This window comes from Pithys albifrons, chromosome 5 (genome assembly GCF_047495875.1).
Source record: "Pithys albifrons albifrons isolate INPA30051 chromosome 5, PitAlb_v1, whole genome shotgun sequence".
Lineage (NCBI taxonomy): Eukaryota > Metazoa > Chordata > Aves > Passeriformes > Thamnophilidae > Pithys > Pithys albifrons.
The window spans coordinates 10,481,597-10,495,150 of NC_092462.1; the positions used below are offsets into that span (position 1 = coordinate 10,481,597).

General features: G+C 51.4%; 1 protein-coding gene and 1 long non-coding RNA gene across 4 annotated transcripts; both read left to right on the forward strand.

Moving 5' to 3' along the window:
• The first annotated feature begins 3,404 nt into the window (after window positions 1–3,404).
• LOC139671816 (placenta-specific gene 8 protein-like) lies at window positions 3,405–7,743 on the forward strand. 3 transcript variants are annotated; one of them, XM_071555092.1, is made up of 5 exons: window positions 3,416–3,485; window positions 6,623–6,767; window positions 7,004–7,128; window positions 7,320–7,423; window positions 7,593–7,743. In XM_071555092.1, coding segments are annotated over exons 1-5 (423 nt in total). In that variant the 5' UTR covers window positions 3,416–3,437; the 3' UTR covers window positions 7,594–7,743. The 3 variants fall into 3 exon arrangements, with proteins under 3 accessions (XP_071411194.1, XP_071411193.1, XP_071411192.1); XM_071555093.1 differs by lacking the exon at window positions 7,593–7,743 and having other exon boundaries at window positions 3,405–3,489; window positions 7,320–7,427; XM_071555091.1 differs by lacking the exon at window positions 7,593–7,743 and having other exon boundaries at window positions 7,320–7,427.
• Window positions 7,744–10,861: 3,118 nt separating this feature from the next.
• On the forward strand, window positions 10,862–12,575 carry LOC139671817 (uncharacterized). The gene is made up of 3 exons (XR_011697785.1): window positions 10,862–10,891; window positions 11,017–11,247; window positions 11,723–12,575. It is a non-coding gene; the product is annotated as an uncharacterized lncRNA (long non-coding RNA).
• Window positions 12,576–13,554: the final 979 nt, after the last annotated feature.

Genomic DNA, 13,554 nt, shown 5'->3' on the forward strand with positions numbered 1-13,554 from the left:
TCCCATCCTTCTCCTGCTCCATCCATCTCAGCAGCCCCTGGTGCAGCTGAGATTTCCTTTACTGCTACAGAGAAAGATTTTCCCTAGTATTTTGTTATTTGATCAGCTTTTAGAAAGAATAAATAATAAATGGGAGGAGTTGGTGCTGCTCAACCAAACTGTAAAATTTGGACAAGTGGCTACTACTCCAGGACAGAGCTGGGGCTCCCTGCAGGCAAGTGACATCTGCAGGCCACTCAGTGCTGAGTTGCCCCTGTTGTTGTGGCCCAGGTGGCTGGCCAGTCCCACCTTTCTGAATATACAGGTGAAACAAAGACAAAATAATGCGGCTTAAAAGTTTAATTATGTTATTAGTTTTTAAATTTACTGACATGTTAGGGAATATATATACACTTTGCAAAATGTAATGTAATGTAATTGTTTGCAAGTAGGACCAGCCCAAGCGGTGGGCAGTTAAGATAAAAAGAGAACTAGAGCCAGCTTGAGCATGTGTAACCAAGATAAGAGAACTTGCTTGAATGGAGAAGCAGCTCGAAGCACCTGAGAAGTGCTTTCTCAACACAGGGGGGGGAAAACAGAACCTGGACAGAGGGGGGTTGAAAAATAGTGAACAACCTTATAGTGAACATCACAGTAAGACATAAACAAACAATGTATAATTCCATGACGTTAATCTACAGAATGCCTGTAATAGATAACATTTAGAGCTAACTGCGTAAAAGGACTAAATTTTTGTATATCTGGTGGACACGAACTTGGAGGCATGGGCCCCCTGGGTGACCCTGACCCTGGCCAGGCTGCAATAAAATTGTGCTTTACTATCTATATCTAGATTTTCTTTAAATCAAAGGCACGGGGATTTGGGGCTGCCTGGCTTCCCTATGGACCCTGAGCATGAATTCCCACCACCTGCAACTAAAAACCTGTTTGGGTCGTCGTCCTTTGCATGGACAAACCCTGTTGCCTTCCTGCATGATCTTTTAGAGCCCATCTGCCTGCACGGGGCTGTTAGCCCTGTGTCATGGGTGCTAAAAAAACCGTTGCTTGAATTTTCCCCATTAATACCATGGAAAGGGGAAGAAAAGGGCTGTTTCACTGTGTGCTGTAGCCAGACCCCTGAGGGGATGGCCTGTGACAAGCCAAACAAAAGGGTAGCTGATAGCCCCTTAAATACCAACCTAACCAAGGCAGTTAAATGCCTCCCTGACATCCGATCCCGTTAGATCTCGGAAGCTAAGCAGGGTCAGTCCCGGAGACCTCCTGGGAAATGGTGGGTGCTGTAGTTTCTAGACCTCAGGACTTCACTGTCACTGTCCAAGCTCGCTCGGCCGTGGCAGATGAACCTCAGGACTTAAACGGTGGCGCCAGTTCTGTGCACGCTGTGCCTCACCTAAAAAATCCACTGCGCAGGCTGGAAAGGGCACACCCACGTGCGGACAGCCCTTCCCAAATCTTCGTTCACGAAGCTGAGCCACACACACCAACCTAGCCGCTTGGGAGAGAATTTTGGTGGGGGAAGGTTTGGTTTTCTGCTCGTCACTTCACTTTTCCGTGGCTGGGGGGCTGGGAGGAGGTGCGTGTGGAGCTGGGTTGGACTGGGAGAGGGCCCACATTAATTTTTTTGGCTGTTTTCCACTCACCTCTGCTCCGGTCAGTTTTGGTGTCCAGCTCCTCCCTGGGGCTCCCTGCGGCTCCCGGCGGGTCCCGGAGCCCAGCAGCGCTCCCTGCTCTCTCTGGCTGAAACTGCACCGAAGTACAAAGTGCCACTTCAGCGTTTTAAAGTTTCAGTGACTTGTTTTATGTATTTGTAGTAAGGAACTGTTATCCTCTTTTCTACGCGTTATGCCTGAAATTTCTTAAATGCAAAGGTTGTAGTGACTCGAGGAGAGGGAGACCCTCTCCCTAGTGCAGGAGGATTCCTCACTTTCCTTGACAGACATCTTGTGGGGTTTTTTAAAAAACTGAGACACCCTGCACTCCTATCCAGAAGGTGGATCCACCCTCTTTCCATCACTTAGAGAAATATGAGAGGATTTTTGACCCTTTCAAATATCCCCCAGCTTCACTCTTTAAGGAAAATATGATAATTTTTATCCCCTCTCTGCCTTTGCCTTCACCACGAAACTTTTTAAAGGGTGGGCAGTGGCCCTGACCATGCTGTGGGGTGGGGGATGTGGTGGCACTCCAACCTGTCTAAAACCCCAGATGGTCCAGACAGTCCTATGGATGATCTCTGGCAATATAGAAAACCACATTTTTAGCCTGAGATAAAGGCCAGGAAAGTGGAGAGGAAGGAGAAAAGAAATACCAGGCTGCTGCCTCTTCCCAGCATTTTATGATGGGGTGCAGCATTTTATGGTGAGACAGCATCTGTGTCACGCAGTGCAAGTTACGTTCAGCTCTTGCTGATGCTGTTTTGTGGAAAGAAAACCTTGTATCCAAGAAGGTTATAGAGAGGTACGTTTATTCCGGGCCCATGTGAATGGGGGATAGCTCCTCCAAAACCTGCACACCTGGTCGAGTTAACAACTGGTTTATATGCAAGTAAGTTATACATATTTATTATTTCTGCATGCATAAACATTATTTTCCTAAGGAAGGCAGGGTTATTATAATGAGTTTCAGGAACTGATTTCCATTTTCTCTGCCCCATGCCACTCCTCCTTGCGCCTGCGCTTTTCCTCCTGAGAATTTGGGGTGGGGGATCTGGTAGTCTTTGGGGATGAAGTCAGCACTCTTCCTCCTGTGAACTTTTTGCCTTTTGCTCAGAACTGCTTAAAATCGGACTTGTTGGCAACTGTAGCTGGTCTAATTGGACTTATCTTGTTCTTTTGACATGTTTTCTGATTTATCTTCATTTCCTGGGGCATCCTGACTGTTTTAATTGGTTCAAGAGGCTCTGGGGCCTCTTGGCATGACATCTTCAAGGATACCTTGTGAGTTTTGCTGTATGTTATACAGTGAATTTTATACTACTAAGCAAATTCTGTCACAGGTATATCAATTAATAAAAGCATAAGTAAAATAAGAAGATAAGCATAAACAAAATAACCATCATAAGTCCTACGTAAATAAGCATAAACAAAATAAGCATAAGTCCTAAGTAAAATAAGCATAATGTCCCCCCCAGTCAATGCTCAGGATTAATGAAGGAAAGACGCTGCACTTCCAGCAGCACATGGCTTAGGGCAGCACAGGAGTCAGGAAACAAACTGCCCTTCTCTGAAAACCTCTCCCAAAAGCGGCATGTCCCACTGGGGCTCTGGGCCTGGGAAATGTTGGGGTGGGGAAAGGCAAGGGTGGGCAGCAGGAGCGCAGCAGGAGCAGCAGCTGGAAGGCAGCTCATGGCAGGGGAGCTGCAATTGTGCAAAGCAGCACCTGAGCCAGTCTGGTTTGACAGAGGGAGTAAAGGTCATTTACCAGAGAGCATATAAGTGATGAGAACCAGGAAAAGGACACAATGCTTCTGGGACAAGGACGGCTCAGTAAGTACGTGTGGCATGGCTTTCCTTTGGTTGCAGTACAGAATTATGGAAACTGCTTGTGGCTGAAGCAGAGATATTGGGGAAGGGGAAAGGGTGGAAACAAAGACGAGGTTTTCTACCTGGAAAACTGTTTCAGAGCTAAACCATGGCATGCTGAATGCTGCTGACAGGCATCTTGACAGATGTGAGCAATAGAGGTAGATGACAGCAGTTTTTGCATTGTACCATTCATTTGTGCCTATAAATGCTTCTTTATGACCTTGGTTATGGCTGAAATGTGCCTGCATGCACCTCAGGATCCCTTTGTTCCCATCAATCATTCCAACATGGCTGGTGATGCCATGGAGCTGTACAACTGGGGGCACCAGAGGTGGTGAATTAGGTGTGCTGGGCCTGAGCCATCTCTCATGAGGTGAGTGTGTGGCAGAGGCTTCTGTAGGCAGCTGCCTGCTCCACACTGCAGCTTCCGTCTGTGCAGGAATGTGGTGTGTTCGTAGCTGGGGAGGGGAAGGGGGAGCCCCGTGGTCAGCCCTGCCTGTGTGTGTGTGAGCACCACTCGGCTGCATGTTCATGAGGTGCTGCTATTGATCACATTATCTGATAGTGCAGGAGCAGCATGGGAGGCTGGGGGGGTCCTACCTCGAAAACCTTTCCTGCTGCTGCTCCTGTGCATGCTACTCCCCGTGGCCATGCTTGCTGCTGGGCATCTCTGCCCCTGCATGGGACACCCTTGCTATTCCTCCCTGGTACCCTCACTGCACAGCCTGTCTGTGGTCTTGTCTCCTCCTCTGCCTCTCCTGGTTCCTGCTTCTTAAATTGTTGTATGTCAAGGCTCCTTGAAGGGGCTGCTGTTTTGGCATGCCAGGAGGTGTTACATTGGCAGCAGAGATGGTGGGAATTATGTGGGATCTTGTGCATGAACAAGCAGGGCAGGGTCAGCAGGTGTCCAGTGAAGGATGGTGGGTTCAGTGGTTCCTGCTGCACCCATGGGTGGTGGGGTTGCCTGAGCTTGCTCCAAAAGGTCCCTCCCTGCTAGCAGCAGGGTGACTTACCCCAGAGAGGGCACAACACCATTTTTGCAGCTTGCCAGCCTTGTTCAGTGGCAACAGGAAATAACCCTGATCTTTAATCCCAGCAGGACATTGACTGAGACACTCCCACCAGCTGCCTGTTCACCCTTTAAAGGCCACTAGTCAACTGAATGGGAGCAGGTGCTAGTGTCCCAGATAGGGACAGGCCAGCCATGTTTCCACTGCCTGCAGAAAGCTGCAAAAAGGAAACTATATGGAGACTTTCTTCAAGCTTTCTTCCCTCTTATAGCATAATTCAATAATCTTTTTCCTCTTCATTTAGCTGCCAGGAACAAAGGTTGGCCCTACAGCAACAGTCTGTCTGGCAGCAGAAACATGTCTGGGACAGTCACTAAACACTGGGGAGCCACAGGAGCTGCTAGCAGAGCCATCAACCCCTTTGCAACCTATTGGCAATAGTTAATAAAAACACAATGTCATAGCCAGTGTCTCTCTGATGTTGTTACCATGTGCTCAAGGGCATCATCTGAGTGCCAGGCACAATAATAGGTTTGTTCCATCATATTTCTGGTGTTTAATACTTAATGTCTTTGCAAATGTCCAGTTCTGATGTGAAAACAATCCCATTTCCCCTTACAGTGTTTTAACAAAATTAATAGAATTTAACAGAACTTAATGCCATCATCCTTTTCTTCAAAACATAAATGCTTCTGCTGTTTTTGCTCATCCCAGGGCCCTGAAACTCAGGCACTCCCTTATAATGCAGGGGCAGGGCAGAGAGGCCTGCTTGGTGGGCATCCCTCACCCAACACCCAGACAGGCAGTGCTGTCTGTGCAAGTAGGACAAATGTGCCAAAGGTGAGCAGGGGCAAGCAGGACCGAACTGCCTGGAGAAGCTTTGTTAAACACCTACAGTGACCGTCACAAATGTGCCTGTGCACTGTGTGGGGATGTGACACCTGGGCAGGACCTCCTGGAGGTGCTGCCTTGGGACCCCTCCAGGGCAAGACACAGCAGATCCCAGTTATAGAGTCCAAAGCTCAAGCTGTTTCCTCACTGATAGTTTCTTTGCTGAGCATGTGTGGTGTATGCTGGGAGTGGGAGAGAGTTTTTGTAGCTGTAACACATGGGAGATTTTGCATCTCAGCCCCATTCTGCTTAACAGAGCGGTGCTGAGTTTGGACATAGGGTAGGGGTTGTGTCTACATGGGACTTCCTGTGTGAGTATCCCTAGATTTTTTAAATTTTTCTTTTAATTAAAGCTCCAAATTCAAAGTGCAAATGGCAGTGGGTGGTGTTGTGCCTTGCAGGGGTAGCAGGAAGGGAAGGGGCCACACGTGGAGGTGCAGTTTGTTACATGGACCAGGTGAGTTTGAGCATGGTGCTGCTGTGGAGCAGGAGCTCTGCTCGTCTCAGAGTGCAGCCCCTTGCTGGGGAAGGATGGAATAGAGAGGAACTCCAGGGGCCGTGGTGACCCCAAGGGTATGAGGAAGAGGAGGATGAGGCATTGGCACAAACAATCAAGTGGAGGGGGGATAGGAAAAGGAAAGCCCACTGCCTTGTAGCTTGCTAAGAAAGCAGGTGAAGAAGGAAGGGAGAAGGGAAGGCAAATAGGCTGAGATGCTCATGGAACAAAGCAAAGATTCAGGTGACTCCTGAGAGCATGGGGAAGCTAGAACTAAGCAGTAGTAGGTTTGGGAGACTGTGATCATAACAACAACAAAACAATCCAAAACATTTAAAGTAGATAATAATGGGAAATGAATCTGGAGATGAGAAGACAGGATTGAAGTATTGAACCACTACACTACAGTTCTGAAGCAAAAGGACTTCTGTTTTCACAGAAGCATTTTACTTGCATAGGCAGGGGACGAAATGCTGCTGCCTTTTGTGGGAGGCTGGTTTTGGGGAGGGCTTTGCTTCAGAGGGCAGTGGCAGCTCCTGGCAGCACTGTGCCCCCTGCTTGGTGGTTTGGGTAGCAGTACCCTGGCAGTGAGGACTCCCCAGGGACTTGTGTTGCCCTCTGTCTTCAAATGCAGTAGCCTGAGCAAGACATCCAAAAAAGAAACAGCTGCAGGATCTTTCTCTTATGGCTTTTCTTTCCAGACCACAAACTGCCTGGAGGGATCTGACCCTGTGCTGGCAATGAACTCTCAAGGTGTGATTGTGGTCCAGCCCCAGTTTTCAGTTGCCCAACCGCCAGGCAGATGGCAGTCTGGGATGATGGACTGCTGCTCTGACTGCGGCGTGTGTGAGTACCTATATATGCCTCATTCCTGCTGTTGGCTCATGGTGTGATTCTGTTCTCCCTGGTCCTTCTGCAGCATTGCCCCTGCTGCAAACCCCACTTTTGTGGGTACCAGCAGCAGAGCAGCTCTCACCTGAGGTCAAGAGCCACAGGTCCCATGGGCACATTTCTAGCTGGCTTTTCCCCTTTTCCTCAGTCTTTGCATCCCCCAGCCAAGCCCACATCTCACTGTCCCACAGGTCTTTGTGGAACCTTCTGCTACCCCTGCCTGGGGTGCCAGGTGGCTGCAGACATGAATGAGTGCTGCCTGTGTGGCCACACCGTGGCCATGAGGACCCTCTACCGCACCAGATACCACATCCCGGTCAGTGACCAGCTAGATGCTGGGGGGTGGGGCGCTCGGGGAAGGAGAGAGGGTTGCCTGAGGGGAAGAGCAGAGGTGGGGAGTTGCACGGGCATCCCTGCAGGCAGGGAGCCAGGGACATGTCTGCATCATCACTGTGAGCTGGAGGTAATCCCATTGCATACCACTTCATCCCAGTCCTTGCTCCACAGGGCTCCATTCTGGGTGACTTTTTCTCCATCTTGTGCTGCCCAGTGTGCTCACTCTGCCAGCTGAAGAGGGACATCAACCGGAGGAGGGAGCAGCACATATTCTGGTAAGTTGAGGGTGCCAGCACTGCTTTATATCTCATGGCTGCACAGAGCCCAGTGTGTTCCCAGGGTCTCCCTTTCCACCAACACCTGACTTCAGACACCAGGTTGCTGCAGTGCCCAAGCAGTAATGGCTGGGTGAAAGGGTGACCCTCCTCTCCTGTCCCATTGCAGATGCTGCCATTCTTGCTGCACCCTGTGGAGACACTGCAGTCAGGAGCTGCTGTTGCCCTGGCTGTTGGGAAATGCACCACGGGTGGGTTGCCTTGATTGTGGTCGATTCCACCTTCTGTGGGCAAGGCCAGCAATAAAAGTACCATCTCTCTTCCTGCCCCTGTGTTGTTATTTGTGTCTCCATGTTCTTCTGCAGCATCAGAAGAGAGTGTTGTTTTGTACACTCTGTGGTCAGAGCCATGCTGAGGTTATCAGGTAAAGGAGAGTTTCTCTCACAGACCCACACTGGAATGAGGCCAGACCACAAAGTTCAGTGTGTGCCTGCTGTGGGGACAGATGTCACAGGTGGCCACAGGCATTCTGTGTCACCTCTGCCCCCTCCTGGCTGCTGGTCCTAAATCCACATCACCTGCAGCCTCCAGGCACAGAGCAGGGTTGAGGGGGCGGGTCTGAGCCTCAGCCCATAGCACAGGCAGCTGCATGATTTGAGGTGGCCAGTTAAGCAACAGCCCTGCTACTGCAGGAGCTCATGGATGAGCTGAGAGCACCTCGGATCAAGGTCTTCAAAACCATACAGCCAGGAGTGCTGCAGCCCCTTCTTTTCAGTGACAGATGAGCCCTGTGTCCCCAGCATGGGGCTCCTGCAGACCCCCTGCCCCCATTCTCTCCTCCCACAAAGATGGTTGTTACAGGGTTCCCTGGCAGTCATTCCTGCTTGGGACCCTTCTACCCCTTGGCCCATCCGTGATCATGAGGTCTCCTGTCCAGGTCTCTTTCTCCACCAACACCTGCAGGGGTTGCACTACTGGGACTGGGGACCAAAGCCACAAACCTCACAGAGACCTGGGTCTTCACAAGCAATGCCACAATGGGCCAGAAGCAGCCAGCCCTCAGCCTGGGTGAGGAGTACCTGTGCCCACCTCATCTGATCAGCATCGAGGGACACAGGAGCTTCATATGATACTCAGTGGGTGCCCAAAGCAGCAGCTGAACAGCCCTGCACCCAAGCACACCATCAAGGCTGAGCTGGGCACTGAGGGTTCTGGTGATACCAGCCCAGGGCATGTGTCCCTAACCCTGTGGGCATCCCAGGCCAGGCTGGTTTATCTGCACAGGTGTCTATGCCACAGCCTGTGAGGTGTGTGAAGGTCACAACAGCAGGTTTGTAGGATTCAGTAGTACACAAGGACATGGAGTTTTCATTTCTGTGAATTTCTTTATTACAAATTACTACAAATGACCACTAGTAAAGCAAGTATGTACTTATAATCACTTACCTGTAGGCATACATATGTGCATTGTTTGAGGTAATAGCAGCACAATACTTGCAAAACTGCTGCCAGTAGCAGGCAGGAAGGAAAAGCCTTTTGTCACAGAGGATCCACATCACGGACTCATGCAAACACAAAGAAGCCACCCCCGGGGTTTATAGGGCAAAGAGAAGGCTTGTCACTCCAGCCTGGAGTTCTGCGACAGAACAATCCGCAGCCATCATCCTCCAGCCTGCACTGTGGCTCCCCAAGGGCTCCCAAGCCAGCCAGCAAGGGGAGAAGAGACTGCAAGGAGCTACCAAAGCCCATCTCCATCGCCCCTCCCCTACTGCCGTTTGGAAATGTCCATGTTCCTCAGGCACCAGGCCCTCTCTTCTCCTACCAAAGGTACCCAGCACCCAGGCTCCGACCTGCCTGGAGCCCCACGACCACCTTGGACCTGCCCTACTTTTCCCTTTGGCCATAGCTGCACTTCCAGGAACTTCTACCTTTCTGCAGCTTTGTACCCCGCACGTCAGAGCTACAAAATCTTAAGGAACATTCCACCCTATCTAGGCAATTATTGAAGGAACATGATTGCCTATGAAGCCCACAGCCCTCAAACTCTCGGTGGGGCTGTCACTGTTCCGAGCCCCCTGCCCGGACCTGTCCCTGCGGCACTGAGAGGGCTCCCGGCTCCTCTCCCCGCACCACGGCACATCCCGAGCTGCCAACGGGCTCACGGGGAGCTACTCGTCGGGGTCCTGGGATCCCAGCTGCCCCTGTGTGCGGGGCAGGAGGCCCCCGGCAGTCCCGTGTCTCCCGTCCCTGCCCTGGCGGTCCCCGTCGCAAGACTCAGCTCCCGGTGTTTCACCCTCTTCGCGCACACAGAAGGCGTGACAACGTTGTTTTTTCCACGGCGACCTCGTTTCTTCCAGGAGATCCCTGCATGCCGGGGCAGGAGAGGACACGAGGCGCTGTGCCAGCGCTGTGAGCCAGGACTGGGCGCCGCCGCAGCTGTCCAGCCCCAGGAGCACCGTGGCGCTCGGGCTGAGCACTATTGGGATGGCCCGACCGCGGCAGCAGCGCGTCCCAGGGATACCAAGGGACATGGACGTGCCCACAGCACCCCCAGGTGAGGCACCTCGGTGGCAGCAACTCCCCGTCAGTCAGCCCTGCCCTGAGCAGCAGTGCTCGTGGCTGCGTACGGCACGAGGGATGGCTGGGACAGGGATATATTCCTGGTTCTGAGGCTAGTAATGTTACACCTGCCGTGCATGAGCCCGACTCGAGGGATACTGCATTGTGCTTCCCCACCGCCCCTCAGGCCAATGCCAGCCTGCTGGGGCCAAGATCGTTGTGGTTTCCATGTAGGGCCTCCCTTGGTCCCAGATCCGCAGCCGTGCTCCCAGCACACCAGAACACGGACACGGCCGCTCCGACACGGGGTAATGGCTGCAGCCACCAACCAGCAGAGGCAGCCAGGGACATTTGTTGTTCTCACCTTTGCAGTAAAGAACACGGTGTGTGGCCATCCCCACGGAGGGAATGGAGTTTCTCCTCTCTGGGGAGACAGAAATCTGGAAACAGATTTCATTAACTTGCACCTGTCAGTCTTGAGAACTTTAATTTGTCTGTACTTCTCTCCTGTAGTTATCCTGAGCCCTCAGCCACAGCCACCCTTTTGCTCAAGTCAAAAAGTATCTCACCTTTCCTGCCTCACCCAGGCAGACATGGCAGTAAAAACAACAGCTGGAGGAGAGTAGGGCAGAGCTGGGGCAGGTGTTACTCTTATGAGTTGCCGTGTTCCTCCCTGAGGCCTGCTTAAGTGAGTTTTTTTTCCCTTAGTTGATGTAATTGCCCGCTGAAATGTTTTTGGCAGCTCTTCCCCAGCTGGTCTGTGTTCGCTGGTTCTGCTTTTTTGTTGTCAAGCAAGCATGAAAATTTGCATTTTGATGGAAGAGGTGCCCTTTGTGCCAGCTGTACTCACTTCAATGCTCTCAGACACTCCCATCCTGTGGCTGGGATGCTGTGGGGAGCAGCAGGGCTGTGCGTGGGACAGGGATGAGGCCTAAGCTGGGGGTTTCTTCACCAGAAAAACCTTGCTGGTGCTGGGCCAGGTCCATCTTGCCACAGCTTTGTCCTTGTGTCCTAATGAGGCTCTTGTTTTACAGGCAATGCAGTAGAGCCAGGAGCAGCCAGCCCCAAGCCTGGATGAGAGGCAAAAGTACCTACCTCATCCAGGGAGCATCAGGTGACTCAGGAGCTGCAAGGAATGCCTAGTGACTGCCTGAAGGGACAACCAAACAGCCCCACACCCAGCCATGCTGTCAAGGTTTGGGGGTCTCTTGCTGCTGGCCAGGTGGAAGATGCCCATCATAACCAGGAAAACCTCGCTGTCAGTGGTGGGTGAGCTGTTGATCCCCTCTGAGGGCTGGCTGGGTTAGTGATGTCCCTGTTACCTTTTTTTGGCACTGTATGAATATGGGTGTGGGGCAAAAATGCCAGAGGGGGGTCAGCTGCCACAGCACCCTAGACCAAAGCCACCGCCAGGAGGTTTGTGCTTCACATTTTAGGGGCTGGGAGATGGGAAGCAGGTTCAGGGAAGGTGAACCGAGAGCTGTTGGGGTCTGATCCAGCTGTACCCCATTGACAGCAGTTCTGTGTAGTGCTGAGAACAACCCACTGTTAGTGGGTACCATCCCTATGCTGAAATGCACCCTGCTTAGCAGGGGAGTTTGAGCAAGCTGCTCTTTCTTGGCTGCTCATCTGGGGAGAGATATAACTCTTCTGGGCTGAGAGGGGGACAGCCACCTCCTGAGGATTTCTGGGGTGTGCATCCAGGAGATCTGACTGAGTGGTGTCTCACCTTTTTTTCAGGTAGAGAGGAGACACCTCTGCCTTGTCCTGCCACCTCACCTGGACCCAACAGTGTGCAGCCTCTCACAGGCACAGGTCCCTGTAGAAGAGCTGCCCCAGAAAGCAGGGGTGACCCCCACCTCACTTCTGCTATTAGGAACAGGACTGAGAGAGACTCCCACATGGTGAGGAGCATTTTTTCCCAAGGGAAGAGACCAGGCTCCTGCTGGGAAGAGCTCCTTGTAGGGGGCAGTCCTGTGTCCATGTGGCTCCTGGCTGACAGAAACCCTGGCTTGTTGCAACTCCAGCTGATAAGACACCCTAGCTACTGGCCAGTCTGGATTAGAGATGCTCCTGGTTCTCACAGGTCTGGCTGATGGACAGTTCAGCTTCTTAGAGTTCAAGGTATTTGAAGCACTTAAGTTATACCAGCTTCTGCTTCTTACATCTCCAGCTCCAAACTGCAGTTCTGGATGCTCTGCAGGTGAGATACAAGATGGTCTTGCTGACAGCCCTCTTCCCCTTGTTATAGCTTGGGTTATGGACACATGGATTTCTCTTGGCTTTTAGGTAATTACAGCTCTTGACATGATGTGCTAATTACAGGCAATGGATGTTCCACTTTAGCTTATTTGAAGCCCTGAGATATTTCACCTCCAGTACACTCTGGAGAATAGGTGTTCCTACTGCTTTCAGAAGCTTCTTTGTTAGTTGAAGCTCTGGCTACTCACAGAAATCTGGGCTTTTGGCAAGGTCATAAATCAATCACTGTCATAACTTGAATATGAATTGTCCTAACTGCACATTGTCAAATGCTTATTGATTATTTAATAACTATTCCAGTCATTGTACAAACCTGAATAAAGAATTGGAGAAAAGCACCATTCTGCCCAATTTCAGACATTGAGCTTGGCCTGGTGCATGCCAGCCCCCCTAACTTTGACAACTACCTCTAGTAGGGGTCCACAGGCCCTGCCCTGCTGAAGTGCCCCCAAAGCCTGTTTGCTGCAAGTCCAAACAATGCAGCACTTAGTTGTTTTCTGAGTCCCGGAAACACAAAACTTACTTCTGCTCTGAGCTTCAGAAACAAAGGGCTCTGCTTCTGAGACCTGAAAACACAAGACTGATCTTTTTCTCAGCCCCAAACTCAGCACTGAATTTCTGGGTTTTGCCCCCAGGTGGGATGTTTGGGATAGGGGGAATATAGTCCCTGCATAGCCTAGGACCTCTCATGATGTTTTAGGGAATGCTTGGGAACTGGGATGAGGGCATCCTTGTAACCCTCTGCGTTGGGAAGCAGTCCCTGGGCTCTCGCCTTTCACACCTTACCTGCTCTCTGCCAAGAGTGACCATCCGGTACAGTAAACCCGAGATCAGGAGCAGCAGCAGCAGCATCTTCTCCCCCTCTGCAGGGAGCTGTGTCTGTGAGTGCAGCTCCCTCTGGGCCACTCACACCACAGTGGGTGCTTGAGCAGGAAAGGAGCATCCAGGAATTTCTGCTGGGACCTATCTGCTCTGCTTCCTCATCTAAGCAGCTGGGCAGGGATCAGTAGGCACTGCAGGAGGTTCCCCTTGGTTCCCTTAGCCCAGACACAAATCTCAGCTGCATCAGGATCAGGGTCTTGCTCAGCACTCCACTAGACTCCTGGACACAGTTACAGTGCCAGCTCCCTGCCCTGAACCACTTGTAGCCCCCCAGACATCTGCATTTACCTGCTGTTGCATTTCCCCTCAGAGGAACAAGTTCCTGTTTCTTCCAGCTCCAGTTCCAAACTGCAGTTCTGGCTACTGCACAGTTGGGATATGAGGTGCTCCTGCCACCAGAACTCTTCTTGTTACAACATGGGTTATAG

Excerpts from the sequence above, each read along its gene's own strand:
- LOC139671816 (XM_071555091.1), top strand. The coding sequence starts at position 3,438 with ATGAGAACCAGGAAAAGGACACAATGCTTCTGGGACAAGGACGGCTCA. Across the intron at positions 3,486-6,622 it reads TCTGGGACAAGGACGGCTCA|ACCACAAACTGCCTGGAGGG; the intron begins GTAAGTACGTGT and ends TTTTCTTTCCAG. Across the intron at positions 6,768-7,003 it reads CTGCTCTGACTGCGGCGTGT|GTCTTTGTGGAACCTTCTGC; the intron begins GTGAGTACCTAT and ends ACTGTCCCACAG.